This window comes from Eubalaena glacialis, chromosome 10 (assembly GCF_028564815.1).
Source record: "Eubalaena glacialis isolate mEubGla1 chromosome 10, mEubGla1.1.hap2.+ XY, whole genome shotgun sequence".
In the NCBI taxonomy this organism is placed as follows: Eukaryota; Metazoa; Chordata; class Mammalia; order Artiodactyla; family Balaenidae; genus Eubalaena; species Eubalaena glacialis.
Window position 1 is genome coordinate 7605209 of NC_083725.1, and position 23132 is coordinate 7628340.

A 23132-nucleotide genomic window follows, 5' to 3' on the forward strand; every position below is an offset into this window, starting at 1 on the left:
CCCACCTCTGCACGGGCTTTCCTCCAGCAGGAAGACCCTCCGCAGCCCCCGTTAGCCTCAACAATCTCACTCCTTCTGCAGCACCGGCCCCTCCTCTACGAAGTGTTTTCTGACATCTCTAAGCAATGTTTTTCTTTCCACAAAAATTGTTTATATCTTGATTTTAGCACCTAATAGGTAGTAAACTTTTTGTATTATATAATTACTATTTTCATGGCTTGCCCACTATCCTCTGGCCTCTGAAATTGGAAGCTTGTTTATACCAAGAGTCTACCAGAGCACTTAGAGAAGATGCTTTATCACATAATATAATTTTATATTACATTATTGTGTTTTCGTATCTTGCCCATGAGACTATGACCTCTGTGGTCCAGGCCTGCATTATATCTTCAGACTCTATTACAGTGCCTAGAACATAGCAGATGTTTTATAAACATCTGACACACAAGTAATAAGATGAGACTAAAACTGTATTGCATCCCTTACTGATCCTGAAATGTATTGTGCACTTACTATGTGCAACACCAGGGGGGTGCCAACCTCACTGCCATTGCTTTGGGGACCAGGTGAGTCATCGCTGTGGAGGCTATCCTGTGCACCGCTGGATGGTTACCAGCACCGTGACCACTGCCCACTAGAGGCCAGTATGACCCCCGCTCTCCAGTCCTGACAACCAAATGTCGCCAGACATTACCACATGTTGAGAGCTACTCTGCAAGGTACTTTTAAGGGCTGTCCAAGTATGATCTCAACCCTATGAGTTAAACACTATTATTACCTCCATTGTGGAGACAGGGAAGTGAGGTGCAAAAAGGGTCAGCAACTTGCCCAGGGTCGCCGAGCTAGTGAGCAGCTTAGCTCCAGGGGTGCACTCCTAACTCCTGCCCTCCACCGCCCCTAAACCATCCTGCGAAGACGCCAAGATCCTCGGAGGGCCCACCTGCAGCCCTCTGGGGCAACAGGAGGAAGCTGCCCTCCGTCACAGCCAAGTCCTTCAAAGGCTTCTGACAGCTAAGAGGTGCCTCCTGCGCCCCTTCTCAGGCAGGCTGCCTCATGAGACACAGTCTCCGGCCCCCGCATCGCCTGGCTCCCCTGGAAGCCCTCCAGCATGTCTTCAAAGCCCGCAGCTGTATTCACGGGATTACTAGTGCCCTCCATCTGGACATCAGACTTCCACGAATGCTGGCAAAGACTGCGTTCACTTTCTCACGGCCGTGCTGCTTCGTTGGCAGGGAACCAACAGCCCTCAGCTGGTAAGGCAGGTCCCCCGGGCCCTGAGCTTGTGTGGCTACCCTCTGGAACCAAAGAGCGGGGTTGTGCTACCACAGATGCTTGCAAACATCTCCTCTCGGGGATCTCCCGCCATGTGTCCATGAGGCGTGTGAATCTTGACAGTGCCAGCTAACCCGCAGCGATTCCTCTCAGCTTCGAGTCCTCTGCCGTTATTCCAGGGGGGGCTTGAGCTGGACGGTGAATTTAATGTAACTAATACAACTGCGAGGTAAGGCAAGGTGAGGACACAGGCCACTGGAGTCGCACTGTGTTATGATCAGCCACTCTTGGGTGGAGTCAACTAACGGCGATTCTCCAGAATGGATCATCTGTATCCCCTCTCCTCAGCTCAAAAACCCTCCATGGCGCCCATCTACTCAGAGAGAAAGGCCAAGTCTTTTGCTCTGACCTGTAAGAATACACGTGATCTCCCCACCAGCACTTCTCTGCCCTCCTTCCCCATTTCCCTCATTTAGTCTGCTCTACTCAAACGAGCCTCACTGTTCTTGACTGGGCTAGGCCCACTCCCTCCGCTCTGGCTGTTCCTTCAGCCTGGAATGCTTTTCCCCTAGACACAGGCTTGGTAGCTACCCACTCAGCTCTCCACTCATCTTCTCCACCTCTGGTCAAAAATCCCCCCTACACCTCATATTTCAGATCCCCCTCCCTGGCTTGCAAAGAACTTTTGCTGTTGTTTTGTTCGATGCTGTATCACCAATGTCTAGAACAGTGACTGGCACACAGCAGGCTCTCGACACAAGTTTGTTGAATTAATTTACTCATCGGGAACTACACCGCCACAGAGCAGGCAGAGCAAGAGGGGAAGAGGCGGTAGCAATAGGTCAGATACCCACTCCAGCCCCTCTGGCCTGGCCGCTGGCTAGACACAGCCTGAACAGCACAGCGTGATCCCCGCCGGCCCAGTAGGGAGGGAGCTGGCCTTGGCCCGGGGCTCTTGTGAAGCGGCAGAGGGCAGAGTAACTGACCAACTGCCTCAAGGCCCACCAGTGGGCAGATGGGGCATCTGTCCAGCCATCCAAGCTTGGAGGAAAGGGGCTGCAGAGGCTTCCACCTGCAGGGCAGGAAGGCTCTCTGCTCCCCACCCTGGGGGTCCACAGGATACCCTCCACCCCCAACAGGCATCTCCAACAGCCCAGGCCTGCAGCCTCCTGCAGAGAAACACTGTATTCTCCACTTTATCAGCTGCCGGTCACAAGACACCACCGAGAACCACATGAAAATCATACTTCTGGAGTTGGCCGGGGTGGGGCAGGAGCTTTGAATTCCATTCGCTGGGTAAAAGAGCTTAAGTGTAGTGACGGGGTGGGGAGTCAACAGTACAGGTTCATGCCCACAATAAAAGAAGAAAAAAGCCGGTGTGGCCGTCGAGTCGACCGGCGCCAGGCTCCGGGGCACGTTTCCCTCCTCATACCTCCCACCCAGGAGCCAACGAATCTAGCCAAAGCTGAAGGCCCTGCAGGAACTGGAGCTTGAAACCCCCAGTATGGCCAGTCCCCTCCCTCCCTCCGGCCTCCAGATGCCCTTTCTGAAGACGGTGGACTGCCCCAGCCCCGCCGTGTCCCATCCGGTGAGGTGGCCGCAGCCTCACGTGGCCATGGAGCACTTGCAATGCGGCTAGTCTGCGCTGAGGAGCGCTGTCTGTGGGGCCCATACGCTGGATTTCAATGACTCACTACAAAAAAAAAAAGTAAACTATTCCCTTAAAAATTATTTACATTGAGGCGGCAGCCGTCATTGAAAAGACACTTTTTCAGCCTGTTCTGTGGCCAGAAAGCACAGCACTAAGGACTGAACCTTACATGGAGCAGAGCTGGACGGCCACTGAACTGAAGAGGTCCCGGGTGACCCCCGAGGCCCCACCAGACTTCCTAAACACACCCTCCCCTCCCCGAAGGTAAGAATCTTAGCTCACACGCCCCCATCTGCACCCCAAGCCCGTCTGAGGATGGAGGAGGAGGCAAGGTCAGTGCCAGCAGTTTCACAGCTGAGTCCTCGTCAGGGGGGTTGATTACAGTATAAATGTTGGGGGGATCTGGAATCATTGCTGGGACCCAAGCCCAGGCTGCTCTCCCCAGCCACCCGTCAAGGACCCTGGCACTCACGCTTCCATGCTTCCTCCTGGCGCCGGGTCCCAGATTACCCAACCACTCCCTCAGTCTGTCCCACCCGGTCGCCCTGTTTCATTTCCTCTGTAGCAGGCACACCACACCGTCTCCCGTACTCACGAGATCATAGGACCCAAGAAAGCAGGGACTTCTTGTGGCCCACAGTATCTCCAGCACCAAATGAAACACCTGATGTGTGGTAGGTAACTGACGAATATTGAAATGAACAGATGTCTAAATGAATGAGCAAATTAGCAGAACAAGTGTGAACAGAAAGTTTCGCCAAGTTAAAAATTTCCACACCCTTACTTTGCCGTGACCTGGTCAAACAAGGGGCCAGGGGCTTGTTAGAGGTCAGCTCAGGACCTGGCACAGCCAGCCAGTACCACATTTGTTGCCAAAGGCACGTTGCCATGCTCACAAACACACCCTTATACCAAGAAGGTGTTGTTTCTGCAGAACTGGCTAGGGTTAACCTTTGACTCCCTTTAATTACCACCAGCTCCAAGGTTGCTGGACCACACTGCGAGCTGATGTCAATATACTCTGTGGGGTCCCAGGAGAGCTACAGGCCTGGAGACACCCTATTATCCAGGAAACCTCCTTTCCTCCTTACTTGCTCAAGAGGGCCAGCCTGGGCGAAAATCCCAGCCAGCAAGCCCCAGACCTCCAAGTACCCTTGGCCTCCTGGAAGCAGAGGAAAGGGGTTTGGACACAGACCTGAGGTCCAACCCAGCCTCTGTGGTCACGGGCCGGCTGTCCCTGGATAAGGTCCTGTATCTCTTGGGCCTCAGATTTCCCATCTGTGAAATGGGAGTAGCAAGAACAAGTTCTGGGAGGTGTGGGAGCCTCAAAACATATCCCAGGATTGAAAGCCCGCAGCCTTAGTACCGGCTGAGCCCAGAGCAAGCACTCGACCCCTGGAAGCTGAAGGTGACGCCTGGTCTGGGCCTCCCCCAGTGCGTGGCAGCCCCTCTCCGCTCCAGGTCTGCCCCAGCCCAGCATGGGGAGCGGTCCAGAGCTCCCACCTGACACCACAACCACGACTGCACTCACCTCTCCTCCCAGCCGCTGGGTCCACTGCACTCATGGCACACACGCAGCTGCCCAGGCAGACGGGGGACTGCCACCCAGACTCTGCCTGCACTGAACGTGGATCCCACGTACTAGCCAGGCTCAGGGTTGCATTACTGGGGTGGGGAGGAGCATGGGATGGAGGAGAGAGATGAGGCTTCGTTGGAGAAGCCACTCTCCCTTTCCGGGTACAGCACCTCCTAGAGAAGGTGCCCAGGCCCCTGATCAGACCCCTCTCCTGAGTGGCGCCCCCTTTGCAGAACAGATGCTCACAAAGCTGCTCGGCCACAGGCAGAGGCAGTGGTGCAGTGGTGAAGAGTTCCAGCCTCGGACAAGTCAGAGAAGGCATATCATCAACAAATACCTGGATGGAGCAGTAATCCTTCCAATCAATTAAGAAAAAGACCAAGGAACCAAAGAGAATAAAGCAAAGGACAGGAAAAGCAATTCACAGCTTAAACCCACACACCTAACAAACATGAAAAGATGTTCAACCTCACTAAGTGACCAGGGAATGCAGATTAAAACCGAATATCACTTCTTGCACATTGCTGGCAGGCGTTCACTGACATAAAGGCTTAGAGTTCACGGACATAAAGGCTTTGTTCATTGACAAAAGGTACTTCATAGTATCTAGTAAGGCTGAAGGCGTGCACACTCTACGAGCCAGCAATTCCACGTCTAGGTGTAGCCCAGAGTGACCTGCCTTTGTACGTGTACACACACTAAGGATGTTTATTGCAGCACTGTGGCAACAGCAAAAGAGTGGAAACATCTTAAATGTCCAAGAGTGGAGGGATGGCTGAATAAACTGTATCATCACACAACTGAATACAGCCATTTAAACTGAAGAAAGTACTCTCTATGGATCTATTAGGATAAACCTGATGTTTAAGGGTTTCAAAAAACTGTAAACAGATACTTATAGTATGATCTCATGGATTTTAAAAACACACAAGACTATATATAGCGTGTGTGAGTTAAAAGAATTAAAAAACAAACAAACAAACATGGAGGAATCACCCAACTCTTGGTGACCATTACATTCTAGGAAGAGATCAAGTAAACTGGGATGGATTGTGAGGACAGGGCTTAGTTCTATTCTTCTAATATTTTATTTCTTTTAAAAAATCAGACATAATATGCAAAAACATTAACATTTGTAAATCTGGCTGTCACACGGGATTCTATTATCCTTTATATTTTGAAATATTTTTATACTGAAAAAAGGGAGTACAGATTTTAAGACAAAAATTCAGAAGCTATAAAAGATAAATTCAACAACATAAAGATTTAAGAAGCACAGGGCGGCGGGAGAAGGGGGAGAGAGACAGGATGAACAGTTAAAAAACAAATGACAAACTAGGAAAAGTATCTCTGCAACATAACATGTATCAGACCAATGAATTCCCTTAGCCTATAATGTGCTCATGCAAGTCAATAAGGAAACAAGTCAACAAATCAGACAGAGAAATAGGCAAAGGACATGAATGAGCAGTTGACAGTACATAATATAATGGCACAGAGGAAAGACCCATTCTTCACTGATTGTAACAGCAAAGCTCCAGAGGCCTGAGAGCCCACGCTGCTTGGGGAGGTGGGGAAACAGGCCCTCTGTCAGGTCAGGAGTGGATCAGGGTGACCTTTTTGGAAGTGACCTGGCAGTATCTGTCGAAATCCCCTGAGCCTGGGAATTCCATTGCTAGAAGTTTATTCTACAGAAAAGTCTCCTATATTTGCATGAACTTTTCTATCACAGTCTTTACAGACAGCACTATTTGTGACAGTGAAAGATGTAAATGACTTGAAATTCTACCGAAAATCCACAAGGACCTGTTCAGGAGCATCACCACACAAACAACGAACGGAACGCTACGCAGCTGTGAAAAAGAGGATGCAAATGCATGCACGTTGCCACCAGATGATCTCCCAAGTACATGATGAAACTTTAAAAAGGCAGGTGGGGAGCAGTGTTCTTTGTATCTCATGCCCTTTTGACAGAAGACTTACACGCATATACGTGGATATGTCGCTAAAGGAATAGATTATTAAAAGGATGCGGAAGAAACTAAGGGGGCAGGGGTCTAGAATGGGAGAAAGGCCTTCTTTATATCATATACCCTTTTTTTAAAAAATTAATTAATTTATTTATTTATTTTTGGCTGTGTTGGGTCTTCGTTTCTGTGCGAGGCCTTTCTCCAGTTGCGGCGAGCGGGGGCCGCTCTTCATCGTGGTGCGTGGGCCTCTCACTGTCACGGCCTCTCCCGTTGCGGAGCACAGGCTCCAGACGCGCAGGCTCAGTAGTTGTGGCACACGGGCTCAGTAGTTGTGGCTCGCGGGCTCTAGAGTGCAGGCTCAGTAGTTGTGGCTCACGGGCTTAGTTGCTCCGTGGCATGTGGGATCTTCCCAGACCAGGGCCTGAACCCGTGTCCCCTGCATTGGCAGGCAGATTCTTAACCACTGCGCCACCAGGGAAGCCCTGTATACTCTTTTTATGTTTAATTTTTTTTAACGGGTGAGTGTGATACACTTTCAACTAAAGTTTTGCTAAAAGGAAAAGAGGAGAGGAAAAAAAAAAAAAAAAAAAGGAATGTAAACTCTGGACTCTCACACACCCAGACCTGAATTCCGGACCGACCACTTACTGGCTGCACAAGTGTTGGATCTTCTCTGGATCTCAAGTTTTCTGCTGCGTCAAATGGAGATAAAAACAGGGCACTTCCTCCTAGGGTGGGTGGATATGCCAGGTAAGAGGGACTCTAAGGTTGTTACCATGGAGAAGTAGAAGCAGCTGGTCTCAGACTCCAGAATGCGCTTCATCTTTCCCCCTCACGGATCCAATGGACACAGGCCCTTCTTATCTCTCCTTATGTCCCACTCCGCAGACAGGGCACAGCAGGGGCAGGGCCACCAGGCACAGCTATGCAGACTGGGTGTGCGTGGCCAGGCCTGGGTGGGGAGTGAGGGCTGAAATCCAGCCCTCCCTTGGCTTGTCAAACCATCGCCCTGGTGCAGGGCTGTGTCCAGTCGCTGGGGTCATTCATTCTGCTTTCCGTAAAGGCTCTGTACAGGCTAGCAGCAACGTAATTTACAGCACAGCAATCTCACCCTTCTCCAGCACGCTTGCCAGGCTATAAAGAGCCCAGTGAAAAGAGCTGGGGTACACAGACCAGGGGAGGGGGGTAGCCATGGGAACGTTGGTACAGTCATCCCATCCGTATTTATCTTTCCATGTGTCATTTCCTCTGAACGCACAGAGACACCCTGTTTTACCAGCAGAAGTGGTTTCTAGGGAAGGAGTCCTGCCACCTTTGGCCCATCGGTACCCACTTCATAAACCTCGGGCAGCTGGGTGAGGTTCTAAGTGAGGTCACCCTGAGACGAATCCTGCGTGGGGGAAGGAGAGCCAAGGGGACACCCCCCTGCCCCGCCTGTCTGCTCCTCAGAAGGGCTTGTCTGCAAGAACAGCCCTGTCCCAGGGCAGGTTTGGGGTCCTGAGGCCTCCAGGGACACGGTGAGGCTGGGCAGTCCAGAAGAAACAGGAGCTGACAGGGACTGCGGGCCTAGTGCACCCAGGGCACGGCCTCAGGCACTGAACCACAGCAGGAAACAAGGCAACAGGCCTGCGCTCCTGGAGTGTACACCTGGGGAGCGGGCGGAGGGGCGGGGGGAGACACCTGACAACCGCATAGATGAATAAGAAAAGGTGCCATGAAACACACGGTGAGGGCTTCCCTGGTGGCGCAGTGGTTAAGAATCCGCCTGCCAATGCAGGGGACATGGGTTCGAGCCCTGGTCCGGGAAGATCCCACATGCCGCGGAGCAACTAAGCCCGTGCGCCACAACTACTGAGCCTGCGCTCTAGAGCCCGCGAGCCACAACTACTGAGCCCGCGTGCCACAACTACTGAAGCCCGCACACCTAGAGTCCGTGCTCCACAACAAGAAAAGCCACCGCAGTAAGTCCGTGCACCGCAACGAAGAGTAGCCTCCACTCGCCGCAACTAGAGAAAGGCTGTGCGCAGCAACGAAGACCCAACGCAGCCAAAAATAAATAAAATAAGTAAATTTATTAAAAAAAAGAAGAAGAAGAAACACATGGTGAGGCCATCAGAACAGGGTATTGGAGCAGAGGGAGATGGGGCAGCACCTTGGGATGGAGCGTTGGCAGGTCCCTGAGGGGCTGGCTCTTGACCTCAGACCTAAGTGAGAGGTGGTCATGGAAAGGGGGGTGGGGGAGGGGAAGCAGAGGTTCCAGCCCGAGAGAAGAGCAAAGACCCTGGGGCCTGTGGGGTGTAAGTAACAGAAACAAGTCCAAAGTGACCGGAGACAGTGAGGAAGGGCCAGTGGCAGTGCCATGGAGACCCGCTGGCCGGGTGGTACAGGACGTCACAGGCCACCCTGGAGCCTGGACGTTACTCAGGGTTCCATGAGAAGTCACTGTAGGGTATGAACAGAGGAGTGACGCTCTGGATTCATTTTTTAAAGATCCCTGGGGCTGTTCGGCAGCTCTTGTGCATAACCTCATTTAATTTTTAAAACACTCTGTGTGGTAGTCCTCTTTCATTCTCATTTACAGATGAGGAAACAGGCACAGAGAGATACATTAAGGGTCCCGGGGTCTCCAGAAATAAAGAATTCAAGCAGTCTGAACTGCTCAGAAGCCCTACACTCTCTGGCACCCATGAATTGGGGGGAGCTGTCTGGGGTGGATCTAGAAAAGCTCCTACATCTCTTGGGCCTCAGATTTCCCATCTGTGAAATGGGAGTAGCAAGAACAAGTTCTGGGAGGTGTGGGAGCCTCAAAACATATCCCAGGATTGAAAGCCCGCAGCCTTAGTACCGGCTGAGCCCAGAGCAAGCACTGCACCCCTGGAAGCTGAAGGTGACGCCTGGTCTGGGCCTCCCCCAGTGCGTGGCAGCCCCTCTCCGCTCCAGGTCTGCCCCAGCCCAGCATGGGGAGCGGTCCAGAGCTCCCACCTGACACCACAACCACGACTGCACTCACCTCTCCTCCCAGCCGCTGGGTCCACTGCACTCATGGCACACACGCAGCTGCCCGGGGACCGGGGGGACTGCCACCCAGACTCTGCCTGCACTGAACATGGATCCCACGTACAGGCCAGGCTCAGGGGGCGTTGGAGTCCTCAGTGGCCAAGCCGCTCTCCCTTTCTGGGTACAGCCCCTCCTAGAGAAAGTGCCCAGTCCCACGGGGCGTGGCCACCGACCTCCAGCCAGCGCCAAGCTGTCCCCTCCCGCGGCAGCTCCAGGGGCAGCACCCGCTCCACTCGAGCAGTGCCTCATTTGCAGAGTGGTGTCCCCTCTCCAGAGCTGGTACTCCCAAAGTCCCCCAGCAGGGACGGTACAGGGCCAAGTTCAGTCCACGCCTGAATTTCTATCAGGAGCCCACCAGGGTCAGAGTTGCTGAGGGTGGGATTAGGGCAAAAAGGGAGGGCTATGCATGCTGGTGTGCGGCGGGGCAGCACGGCCTCCGGGGTGGGGTCTCTGGAGGAGAAATGAAACTGCGGAGAATGAAAACAAGACCTCCATTTCCTGCATCAGCCTGTCCCCTGGGAACAGCGAAGCCGATAAGAGAGACCCTTTTGAGATCGTTTCATATCAGTAAGATGTTTCCACAAACCAGCTGTTTATACAACTCTCCTGGAGGTAAAGGTTACCAATGAGGGAAGGGGAGGGGCGGCTAGCATTCTAGGTGTTGCTGGGGAAGGTGCAGACCCTCCAGTCTGACCAGTGGTCCCTCTGGGGCAGGGCTGGGGCAGAGCAGGTGGGACTGCTGGCAGGAGGGCTGCCAGGTCATCAGGGATGACCCAGAGCCTACCCTGCCAGGGGCTCACGCAGCCCCTGTGGGGAAACAGGGAGGCAGATCTGAGCACGCACGGCGCCATCCACACCCCAGAGCCGGGAGGCACCCAGAAGACACTCTGAGCCCCTTCCCGGGCCAACTCCGCTCTGGTCCACTGAGACCCTCCGTGTTGAAAACCTACAAACACACCTCTGAGCACAAACACACGAGCCCCTGTTCATACACAGGAGCACACCCCAGAATAAACATGGCCCCTACACACACACTCACACACACATATACACACACACACACACACACACACACTCTCCCCCCCCGCCCCCCTCCTCCTTCCTCCTCCTCCCTGCTGGCCCCACTTCCCGCCACAACGTACAGCTTCTGGGGCCTGCTGGGCCTCCTCTGCCAGGGCGCTGTCTTCCCCCATCTTTCGAGAAGGGCACTGCCCACCGGGTTCCTTCAACTTCAGCTCCGGCTCCAGCGGAGTTTGTTTGTCAGGTTGTAGGTCCCTTGGGCTGTCAGCCAGGGAGCCTGAGATTCGGGAGGAGCCAGGAGTGGCTGAGCCAGTCCTCCGGGGATCTCTTCATCTCCAAAAGTTGAGTAAAGGGGAGCCCTGGGCTCCTGGCTCGGGGTGGCCAAGCCCAGTTCCCAGGAAGGGAACCCCACCCCAGCTGTGCCCAGAGGTACCCGGGAAGACGGGTTGTGGAGCAGGGGGCTGCAGGAAAGCAGAGGGGGAGGACACTCGGCCTTGTAAGCGTGTCCGCGGGGCCAGGGGAGGGTCCTGGGGCAGCCTGTGGCCAATGTCAGGCACGGGGCAGAGGCCGCTGCCCCGGGTCAGGGCACACCCCCCAGCAGCAGCGTTCACTCACCATCCTCCTGGCCTGTCCCGGCCTCTCTGCACCTGCACCTGATCTTGACCTTCCCGCTAACAAATCCAGGAAACCCCTAGGCCTTCCCCCGCCCACCTCCCACCCCGTTCAAGCCCTTTTGGGCTCAAGCCCTGAGGCATTAGCAATTCCAGACTCATCCAGGCACCCAGTCCTGGGGGAGGCGGAGGAGGGCAGGCCTGGGGCAGTCAGGGCCTGGGGACTGAGGATTCCAGAGTCTCGGGCTTGCTCGGCAGGTTTGGGCCGTGCCCACGCCGCCTCTCCCCAGAGCTGCTGGCCCAGGGTCCTAGAGGGTGCCCCTGGGCGGGCACCCTAAATCTCACGGAGGGCGGTGCCGGGGGTCAAGCCACGAGCCAGAACCCTGGGCTCTCTGCCACTCATGCCCAGGAAAACCCCGGGCTTTGCCAGCAGCTCCTCCTCTCTGCCCTTGTGGGAGCCGTCCTGGTTCTCAGGCTGCAAGGGCAGGAGCTGTCAGTCCCCTGCGGCCCGCGCATGAGTACCACCCTCAGGGCCAGACCACATCCGGGGTTCCTTCTGAGGAAGCCTGGTGCCAGAAGCAGACTCAGAGAAACTGAGGCACAGAGGAGACCCTGAGAAGGCCTAGGCGACTGAGCCACCGCGGGGCCCTGGCCCCGTCTGAAGGTGGGAGGCCCGAGAGGCGCCCCCATCCATCCTCTTGGCCTCTTCCGCGAGCCCTTCCTCCTGCCTAGAAGCTGTCAGGATCAGGGTCCTGGGACAGGGCCCCTCCCGCCCCCAGGAACACACCCAAGCCTGGCCAGCTCACCTGGCCTTCCCGGCCTGGCAGTCCCGCTGTTCCAGAAAGAGAACATTTTCTTCTCACTCTATTTGGACAGCTGCGGGGAGAGTGAGAGTGAGAAGAGAGTGTCTGATCATTGAGGGAGGTGGTGTGCAGGGGACAGGGCCACAGGGCCTCCGAAGTGGCCGGGGGGCCGGAGCTGGGGAGGCCCCAGATGGGGGTTGCGTGAGGAGCTGGGAGGCCTGGGGCCACCCGACAGTGTCAGCGTCCCTCAGCAGCACCATCAAGAGAGTAGCTGGAGGGGCTCCCGGCCCAGGTCCGGGGCTAGCAGGAGGGACGAGAAGCCCAAGGCACCAGGGAGACCGATTCCCATCTTTAGGGAATGTGCTCGGTTACAGGGTGGGGTGAGCACGCCTCTCAGGCCCAGCCCCAAACCTCCTCTGGCCTCACTCCTGGACTCAGGCCCAGCAGCCCCTCTGCAGGTCCAGGGCTGACAGGCGGGGCTCCAGAAAGGAAGACAAGGCACCCACCGGACAAGGCCAGAGGACCTGGAAACGCAGCTTCTTCCCGCCCTGGGAGGCAGGAAGTAGGAGCGCGGGGTCAAGCCAAAGGCTCTTCCTCCTCCCTCTGCCCAGCCTCCCTCCTTCTCAGTGGTCGGTCTCTCTCTCACTCCCCTCCCCGCTCCTCCCCGCCCCCGTCCCCCTTCCAGCCGCCCCATCCTGGTGTCTCCTTGTCCCCATCTCCAACTCCTCCTGCCTGCCTCCCCCGCCCCGGTTATGTAAGGGGCCTGAGAACACACAGAGGGAGCTTTGTTGTCAAACCAAATCCATACGGAGCCGGGATCGGCCAGCGCAGCTGTTCCCCATTCCCTCCGCCTTGGCAGGGGTGAGGCACCGGGCAGGAAGCCCCCCCACGCCTCCATTTGGGGAGGTGGGGGGCAAAACACGCTGGCCCCAGGGCCCCCAGGCAGCTGAATGGGTGGCCCGGGATCAGTCACCACCGCGTGGGACCACAACAGGGGAGCAGCTGGCCCTCAAGACAGAGGAAAGCCTCAGTGCAGAGCCAGGGCCCCAAAGCCCGGAGAGGAGAGCTCTGGGCTAGGAGCAGGGCTGCACAGTGAAGGCCTGGAGGGGGGCCCAGACCCACACCAGTGGACCCCATTCTTGTCCACACGTGGATGCAGGCCCGTGTTCTCTCTGCCACACAACCCGTGTACATACTCTTACGTGCGCGCGCACACACACACACACACACACACGCTGTGTGTGCTCACCTGGAAGGCATCTGAGCAGAAACCTCCTCCCTGCTCTCATCAGCCTCCTCCATCCCAGCAGGTACCTCTGGAGAGAGGAGGGTGGAGGGCAGAGGGCAGAGGTCAGAGGCCAGAGAAGCTCCACCAGCCAGCTCTTCTTTGGAGGCCCTCTGGCTCCGGGATGAGATCCTGCCTTCCCGCCCAGGCAGATGTCCAAGAAGGGAGGTGAGGGCCCAGGAAGCTGAGCTTAAGATCAGAGCATCCGCACCTGGGGCAGGCCCTGTCCCTTCACCCAACCCAACTGCTGGACGAGCGTCCCGCTCGAAGATGCTGGGGCCGCCAACAAGAGGAGGCGCTCCTGAACCTCCACGGCTGCAGGGCACCCACCCGAAGTCCAGCTGCCACATCAGGCAGGACAGCGAGGAGGCTGAGGCCTGGGTGGGGCGGGGGCAGAGGGGCAAGGGAAAGAAGAGGAGGCAGACACAAAGGAAGAGGGATGGCTGGGGGAGGAGCTGAGAGAAATCTGAAGGAGAAGGGAGGGAAGGCAGGGGGGTCGGACAAAGAGGAGAAAGAGGAAAAGGACCAAAGAGGGGACAAGAGGAGCAGGGGGCGGTGTGGAGAGAAGGGCCCACACCTCCTGCAAGGGTGCTCCCACACCCTCTCAGCCGGTCAGGCCGGTCCAGGAGAAGCAGCACAGGGAGGGGGCGTTTCCGGAGCACTGGCCCCAGCCCGCCCACTGCCACCGTCAGCCACGCCCCAGGGGCTTCAGCCTCAACAATCCTGGCTCCTAGGAACCAGAGGACAAACCAGGATCTTGGAGGAAGGAGAGACAGGGGTGGGATGGAGCACAGGAGAGGCAGCCCCTGCCTGGGGGAAAAGTCGCTCTGACACCTTGAACAGTAAGTTACTTTTCTGAGTCTCAGCTCCCACCTTTGCAAAAAGAAAGAGTTACCGAGAGGCTACTATGTGCCAGTGCGGTGCCGGGTGCTGGGGACACGATGGGGAGTCAGACGGTCACGGGTCCTGCCCGACAGTCTAACATCAGCCGGGACCTCTGAGGCCTCCCCAGCTTGCCAGTGTCTATCATCTGTGCTCCGAGATCCATCCCGTGAGCTGCGCTGCGGCAGACGCCATCAGCCCAGTTATCGGATGGGCTGATGGAGAACCAAAGTCCCAGACCTGCCTGAGGTCACACAGCTGGGAGCGGACAGAGAAGACAAAGGCCCCCTGCCTGGCTTCCTGGCCCCGAAGGAAGGCACTCTGCAGTCTCTGGGCCGCACCCTGAATCACAGATAGCCCACCAGCCAGCACTTACAGAGCCAGGCCCCAGGTGCTGAGACATTATCTGAAACACATTCTGGTTCAGAAGAGGAGAAACCGAGGCTCCGTGTCGGGCCCAAGGCTGTGCAGCCCTGCCCTCCCCCACCCATCTGAGCTCACGGGTGGTAGGGTCCCCTGATGTCACAGGCTGGGACCTGTGGGAGGGGGGCGGGGTAAGTGACAAGGGTGCAGGGCCGTCAGGGGAGCCTCAGAACAGGCTCGAGTCAGATGCAATCTAGGAAGGGGACTGCCAGCGGCGCCCAAGCCACCGTCAGGGGACAGTGGGAGCAGAGGTGGGGAGCTGAGGACACGCGGCTGGGGAAGTACAACAGTCCGACTGGCGCCCAACGGAGGTTTTCGAATAAAAAGGGTTTTAAGCCGAGACACCCTCTCTCCCACTTTCAAATGAGATTTTATGTGGAAACCCAATATGTAGAAGGAATAAGAGTGGAGTCGTTTGGGGTGAAGCAAGAATTGGGGCGAACCCGCCTCTTGAGTCCTCACTCCTGAGATGACACCCCAGAGGGTTCCACCCCTGGGGCGCTTTTCGTGGACCCAGAAAAGGGGAGAGCTGACATTGGGCAGGAGGGGAGGTTAGGACCAGTCTGTGCAAGGACCCAAAGGCAGGGCTGAGGAGGGGATGGCGGCAGGAATGTGACCAGGTGGCCCTGGCACGGGGGAGTGGGGGGATGCCCTCCCGGTGGGCAGACTCCTGCCCAGCCCACCCCCAGGGCTCCTGCCTGCCTCTCCTGTGTCTGAAAAGGCTGCCAGGCCAGGCTCCAAACAGCTCAGCTGTCAAAAGGGAAACTCTTCGCCCTTCGCCGCAAGAAAAGGGGGAAGCAAAGCAGGGACACAGTGAAGACAATGTCACATCCGATCTATATCCTCCCTTTGTTCATCAAACAAATATTTACTGAGCACTTATTACTTGTTAGACATCATTCCAGGCATGAAGAACATGGCAATGAGATGACAGGTTCCTGGACCTTACATGAAAACCCTAAAAAGTCAGGGAGGAAAATGCCTTGAAAGTTTTCAAACCCGTTTCACACCACAAACACGCCCCTCCAATGCCTGTATCTCCTCTGGACCGGCCCTGCCAAGGTCACGGCTCCAAGCTTGAACATCTTCAGCCACAGGGCACTTGCCCCCTACGCAGGCAGAGGGCTGCTCTTGAAAGCTCCAGATGGCCACACTGAGGGCCCTGGGTCCCTCCCCGCCCAGCCTAGGCAAGGGAGTCCACAGAGCACTGAACACACCACTAAATGGGCGAGTTTTAGTTTTTATCACGACAAAATACGAAGCTTCATCTCGAGTTCTGCTGGTTCTGAGTCAATTGCTCGGAACCAAAGGAAATGAGCCGTCTCCCTTCTCACCTGCCCAGAGTTCCCAGGTCCCTCGGTCTCTGCCACCGCCCGTCCCCTGCTTTGCTCCCCTCCCGTGACCTTCAAGCAGTGGGTTGCCAGGGTGGGCCCCTGCTGGCCCCCACTTCTCTCCTGCCATCCCTTCCAACCAGGCCTCCCTCCTCCTGACCTGAGTGACCTCTAAGGAGCAGAGGGGAAGCAGGTCTTTGAGGAGCCTCTCTGGCCTTGAGCCAGGCCAGGCCAGGGTCCAGGAGAGCCCCAGAGCAAAGTACTGTGGCCTGGCAGGAATCTGCGGATGCCAGATGCCAGGAGCAGCCACCTTGGCCGGGTCCCCGCGCTCAGACCCCCGGAGGACCCCTCCCCTTCCCCACGTGTCGCCGTGGTTGCCGGATGAGGCCTTACAGCCTTGTGGGCGGCAGCCGGGGAGCCGCATTTCCAAGGAATAGGAGCCGATGGGCAGGCCAGATGGAAGCAATTACCGGAGGGAAAGCGGGAGAGGTGGGGGCCGGCAGGGGCTGGGAGGGGCCGCAGCGGGGAGGGAGGAAGGAGAGCCCAGCCCTGCCCAGCTGAGAGAGGCAGGGGATGGGGAGCCAGGACCAGCAGGGCCAGATGTGGGCTTCAGGGCCGCACAGAGTCCTGGGCTGTGAATCAGCAGGGCTGTGTCCTCCTTTGTCACCCACACCAGGTGGCCTTGAGCAAACCCTTTCACACCTCTGAGCCTGGCCCTCTTCATGGATCACAGGGCAGGAGAAGGTGAGCTTGGGGAGCAGTAGAGAACTGGGCTGAAAAGTGCAGGTTTTGGAAACAGGCCTAGCTAGGAGTCCCAGCTCAGCTGCTTAGGAGTCGTGTGACCTTGGCCAAATGGTTTTAATCTTCCCGAGCCTCCATGGCTTCATTTACAAATGGGCTTAATGAAAGGGTCGTGCTTACGTGAAGTGATGTAAATAAGTGGACAGCACATTTTTTTTTTTTTTTAGGTTTATTGGGTCAGGCTTTTAATAAGTGCTCTATAGATAAATCATAACTAGTTTTGTTATTTGCTAAGTCCCTTTTTACTATAAGGACAGGTATTTGCAGAGGCTGCACGGGCAGAGGACACAGGGCAGACCATGGACACGGGAGCATCACCGCAGGCCCTGGAACGTGCACCCTGGAGCAGGGTTTGGACCCACGCAGCACAACAGTGCGTGAGCCCGGCGCTCTGCAAACTGCTCCGTGTCCCCTTTCTAGCAACCATGGTCCACCCCGCACAGGAAAGCAAGATCCTGGGGCCCCTGACACACTGGGGCTTTGAAGTGAAGCTGCAGGCAGGAAGAAGGGACCATCCTACAGCCAGGCCTTCCTCACCCTCGAGGCCCAGGTGGACACCCCCCCGGCCACCCCCCGGCCCCAGCAGCACCCTCCTCCCTGCTGGGCTCAGGGCAGAAGCCAGGGCTTCAGATTCTAGAGCGTTCACATCATCTCTCTGCAGGATGGCTTTGCGGGGTGTGGGGTGGCAGAGATAAGGCAGTCATCTGGCTGGAGGTCTCCCGGTCCCAGGCAAGGGGCCAAGATTAAAGGAGAACCTGCAGCTTGGGATGGCCTTCCTCACTCTGAAGAGCGATCAACCCAGCGCACCCCCCGGCAGAGTTCACCCCCTGCCAGCCTCAGGGGCACCAGTCAGAGGCCCGTGGCACCTGGCTGGCGCCCACGCATCACATACAGCTGCTCGCGCTTGTAGCTACATTTGACCACTTCCTCTATCCGTAGAATAAAGGGCGTCACTCACACTCACATTCACACACACACACACACACACACGGAATGTGATACAGGTCAGGAGTGAACGTGAGGCCAGGGGTGGCCAGCAGCCCCTCCAGGGGCTCTCAGAACACTCGCGTAGAAGTGCTGAGCACCTCTGGGAAGGGGTGACAAACGAGAGGGGGGAATTAATGACTACAGACACCCAAACGTGCCTGCCCTAGTCATTTCCTCAAGGAAACCAAAGGTTTCAGGTCAAGGACAAGAGTCGAGAAGGAAGGAGGACCTGAGGTCGAGAAGCATGAGAAGCCAGCTCGTTTCTGCAGGGAAATGTGTAACCCCAGGGCAGCTGAGGAGTCAGGAGGGAGGGGCAGGCCCTGTATGTTTTCTGGGTGTCCCCTCACCTGACTGCCCTGCTCCCTGGCACTGACGGCCCAACCCCCAGGGCCTGGGAACTCAGCTGGGTTGTGGTGGACGCCTTGGGCACAATCTGTAGGTCTGGCTCTCAGGCTCTGGGACCCTCTGGGACACTGATCTGAAGGGTCCCTTTCAGGAGGCTGGAGGTCCCCACCCTACCGTGGGCTGGGACCACTTTGTGTCATTCTGAGGTGGAGGGACCCCTTCCCCACGACGGCGGGGGCAAACCTTTGAGCCGCTCTGAGAGGAGGAATTCACCCAGAGAACGTACCCAGGTAGGGCCTGGGCGGGCACCCAGTGCAGGGCAGATGCCAGGCCAGTAGGGGTAAACCACAGATGGCCACAGGTTAAGCTGGGGCACAGGAAGGGGGGTCTGGCCTCTCTGCTCCAGCTGGTGAAGGGGGGCTTCTTTCCAGGATTTGTTATATAATTCTGAAAGGAGCAGATTCTCGGTTCTCTCCAGAAAACTGGATCCCAGGGATCTAAGAGGGCTGGCAGGGTGGAGGGGCCGAGGAAGTCTGTTTCTGAGGAGTGGGGACTGAGTCACTGCTCTGGGTAGGGAAGGGGTGAGGGAGGGAAGGGAAGACGGCCCAGAAGACGCCGAGGGCTTCCTTGGCCTGGGCCTCCACTCACGGGCAAGGGGCCTGTGGCCATGACAGCAGTCCACTCCCAAGCCACAGATGCCTCTCAGCCCACAGTCCAGGCAAGAGGCTCCCACGCTACTCTCCTAACTCCTCCTTCTGTCTACCCTCCCCTCCTAACCCCTGACCACCTGGACTCTGGGGGGAAGCGCCCGACTCCTGGCTCCCCCTCAGCTGCTGGGAGGGAGACCCAGGCCCAGGGAACAGACGAAGATCTCCCGCCCAGCACATGGATGCTGAGGGATGAAGCACGAAGAGCACGTGCAGGGGAGACACGAGCAGAGCCAGGAACAGGCTAGAGGGACCTGGGGTGCCTCGGCTCGGGCAGGGGTTATTCACAGAGGAGCTCCCGGCAAAGAGAAAAAGCCCCAGAAGTTCATTTCTAGGCCCCAAACAGCTGGTGCCTCCCAGGCACCCTCTCTAGAATTATGGGGCAGCTTTGGTGAGTGTGGAGAACTTTGGAGGGTGCGGGAGAACCGCTGCTAATAGCAAACACTCACATACCTCCGCCTCTGTGCAGACACCTTCCACAGTACTCAGCGCCTTTACGATCCCCCCTCCCTGCCCCCCGCAGCACAGCAAAGCTCAGGAGAGAGCGGTATTGGTTTGTGCCTCTGGTGACACCCTAGCTGTATACCAGGCCCGTTCCCAAGGTTCCGCAAAGAATAAGTCTGCCTGAACTTGGCTTCCACACTGTGCCTCCCCCCAGCGGTGGAAAGCACAGGCTTCTGTGAGAAGCGCATGGGGGTGCCAGCCTGTGGGTGGGCATGAGGTCACATGGGCAGAGCTGAGCACCCGGACGGTGCCTGTAGCCCCAGTCCTCTGGCAGAAGCCTCCCACCCCGGCACTCAGGACCCAGTCTGCAGGACAGACGGAGGAAGGGGCAGCAGTAGATCAGGCCTCCGATGCCCAGAAGGAGCCTCCCCCAGGACTGGGAATGGAGGGGGCAGTGCTGGCAGACATGTTGGCAGCTCTGGGCTGCCTGGGAGGTCCCAGCCAGCAGGGGCCCCAGGGGGGCACCCAGCACAGACGGCTGAGCCCAGCGATTCTGCCCCCAGCTGGACTCCACCTTCACCCCAACCCCATCCCTTCCCACTGCCCACCAGCCAGCTCTGTGGCCCAGTGGCCTAGGCCCAAAGAGCCCCGCAACGTGGACTGGTGTCTTGGGCACAGCCAGCCTGCCGCTAGAGCCCCACCTTTGGGCTCTGCTTGGCGACCTTGGGTCTCCTGCACACAGCCGGACACAGCAGAGCCTGCCACTTGCAGGCAAGCCAGCCCAGGATCTCCTGGACTCGGTGGGGCAGCTGTGGGGAGAAGTCGGCTCAGAGGATGCCCAGGGGTGGGGGCTAGAAACTTTCCAGAGAAGAGGACCGTCCCGTTTGCTCACTCCCAGGGAGCAGAAAGAATCGGCTTCCCGCGAAAAACTGGTCCAGGGCAAGGGATCCCAGGGCTGTGGCCTCCCCACCCGGCCCCGCGCGGCGCCCACGTGCCCGGCCCGATCACCTCCCCGGCCGCGGCGCCGGGCGGGGAACCGGGCAACCGGGCAGCCGGGACCCGGAGGCGCTCCCCACCCTCCCTCGCGGGCCCCACGGGGACCGGCCGCCGCGTACTCACCCTCGCGGGTGGCGCGGGGCGAGGCAGGACAGTTCCGCGCGCAGCTCCGATCCGCTAGGCGCACGGGCTGGAGGCGCGGCACTGGCGCGGCGGCTCCGCTCGGCCCGGTCCCTGTCCCGGGCGCGGGGCCGGCCTGGGAGCGGGTAAGTCCGCCTGCTGGGAGGCGGGGGCCCGGGCCCAGGCGGGGGGCGGGGAAGGGGCCGGACACGCTTGCGCACACGGCCGGGCAGCCGACTGGGGAGCCGGCGGGCAGGAGGAGGAAGGGCGGGGTGGAGGAGGAGGAAGGACTCGGGAGATCCTGCTTGCGGGCGGGGCCGATGCCGGCGGCTCGCGATGGTCCGGGAGCCGCGGAGGCCGGCGGAGAGGGCGGGCGGCGGGGCCAGGAGCGAGGGGCGCGGAGGGGTCGACCGACCGGGCAGGCGCGGAGGGGCGGGAGAGGAGGCTGGTGGGGTGAGGGTAGAGTTCTGGCGGGCGCAGCCTGTGAGTGGCACCAGGATGGATATGCCCAACGCAGCCTCTGCACACCCTCCTGGAAACAATGAGACCCAACAAAGGGTTCTCCGCTCTCCCACGCGATGAACCGTGTCCTTCCCTCGCTCGGGAAAGTGAGGCACAGAAGAGGGAGGGCCACCTCCACTCCCCATGCACAGTGGCCCGGTGCCCTGGACGGAGACCTGGACCCTCCCTCTGCCCTAGTCTCGACCTGCCACCCCCACACTGCTCCTTCTGCAGCCTCTTTGCACATCCTATCTTTGGCCTTGAGAAAGCTTCTCAGTTGCTGTTCCTTACTGAAGGCGCCAAGCATCCTGTCTCCAGGGGAAACCCCATCAGGCCCTTACCATGGTTCCTGGGGCCCACCCACCCCAATCAAACCTGGGAACTACTCAGGCCGAAGAATAGACCAAAAGTCACCCGCAGGACAATCCCCATCCCCCGAGACACTCTTTCATAGGTGCACAGCATTTACTGAGCGCTTAGTGTGAACAGCCTGATGCTGGGGGCTCCAGGGCTCCAAGGAAAAACGTAAGACACCCCCCCCCCCCCAGGAAGCTTACTAGAAAGAAGGCTCACTGTGGACTCCCACTCAAAAATAAGTTAGGACATAAAAGCTTTTGCACGGCAAAGGAAACCATAAACAAGACAAAAAGACAACCCTCAGAATGGGAGAAAATATTTGCAAATGAAGCAACTGACAAAGGATTAATCTCCAAAATTTACAAGCAGCTCATGCAGCTCAATATCAAAAAAACAAACAACTCAATCCAAAAATGGGCAGAGGACCTAAATAGACATTTCTCCAAAGAAGATATACAGATTGCCAACAGACACATGAAAGAATGCTCAACATCATTAATCATTAGAGAAATGCAAATCAAAACTACAATGAGATATCATCTCACACCGGTCAGAATGGCCATCATCAAAAAATCTACAAACAATAAATGCTGGAGAGGGTGTGGAGAAAAGGGAACCCTCTTGCACTGTTGGCGGGAATGTAAATTGATACAGCCACTATGGAGAACAGTATGGAGGTTCCTTAAAAAACTAAAAATAGAACTACCATACGACCCAGCAATCCCACTACTGGGCGTATACCCTGAGAAAACCATAATTCAAAAAGAGTCATGTACCAAAATGTTCATTGCAGCTCTGTTTACAACAGCCAGGACATGGAAGCAACCGAAGTGTCCAGCAACAGATGAATGGATAAAGAAGATGTGGCACATATATACAATGGAATATTACTCAGCCATAAAAAGGAACGAAACTGAGTTATTGGTAGTAAGGTGGATGGACCTAGAGACTGTCATACAGAGTGAAGTAAGTCAGAAAGAGAAAAACAAATACCGTATGCTAACACATATAGATGGAATCTAAGAAAAAAAAAATGGTCATGAAGAACCTAGGGGCAAGACGGGAATAAAGATGCAGACCTACTAGAGAATGGACTTGAGGATACGGGGAGGGGGAAGGGTAAGCTGGGACAAAGTGAGAGAGTGGCATGGACATATATACACTACCAAACATAACATAGATAGCTAGTGGGAAGCAGCCGCATAGCACAGGGAGATCAGCTCGGTGCTTTGTGACCACCTAGAGGGGTGGGATAGGGAGGGTGGGAGGGAGGGAGATACAAGAGGGAAGAGGTATGGGGACATATGTATATGTGTAACTGATTCACTTTGTTATAAAGCAGAAACTAACACACCATTGTAAAGCAATTATACTCCAATAAAGTTGTTAAAAAATAAGTTAGGACAGGATGTGACCAAGTGTAAGGTGTGTGTAACTGACAAAGAGGGTTCACGGAAATGCCCGCTCAGCGCTCACTTCAGCTGAAACTGGAGGGTTTATCTGCTAAGAACGTATAACAGAGGAAGCTCTACCCTGCGTAAGCAAAGTGGAGAAGGCAGGGTGAAGATAGAGGGCTTCAAGTGCTTCCACAGGTGACTCTCCATCCTAAATCCCACCTTGCGTGGGCAGAGGTTTTTCCTACATTTCCCCAGTGTCTAAATTATGCTTGAATAGTGCCTTTGGCTTTGTCAATCAAGCATTCATCCAACAAATGTTTATTGTGTATCAGCTCCAGGTCTGGCACAGTGACTAAAGTCTCTGCCTGGGTCAAGATTAGAGGAAGACAGAATAGCCTTCCTGGTGCGTGGGTGGGAAAACTGGCCCAGAGAGAGTAAGCAATCACCCAAAGCGACTAGGTGAGTCTGGCAGAGCTGAACTGAGAATCAGCCCAGCTTCTAAACTTTGCAAACTCTTTAATGAACTAGATCTAAACACAGTTGGCAGTTCTTGTTATGAGCCATGTAAACTTCACTCTGTGGGAAAACAGAACTGA

At 56.5% G+C, this 23132-nt stretch overlaps 1 protein-coding gene across 5 annotated transcripts in view; it reads right to left on the bottom strand.

Moving 5' to 3' along the window:
- Positions 1-20452, bottom strand: part of ST3GAL4 (ST3 beta-galactoside alpha-2,3-sialyltransferase 4) — a 32445-nt gene extending 11993 nt beyond the window's left edge. For 2 of the 5 annotated variants that reach the window (XM_061203154.1, XM_061203153.1), the window contains exons 1-4: positions 20285-20452; positions 13210-13276; positions 11964-12033; positions 10669-10823 (exon numbers count right to left, since the gene is read on the bottom strand). In XM_061203154.1, coding sequence (XP_061059137.1) covers positions 10669-10823; positions 11964-12009 — 201 coding nt within the window. In that variant the 5' untranslated portion in view covers positions 12010-12033; positions 13210-13276; positions 20285-20452. The remainder of the gene's footprint in view (positions 1-10668; positions 10824-11963; positions 12034-13209; positions 13277-20284) is intronic. The other 3 variants (XM_061203157.1, XM_061203156.1, XM_061203158.1) reach the window with 2 other exon arrangements.
- Positions 20453-23132: the final 2680 nt, after the last annotated feature.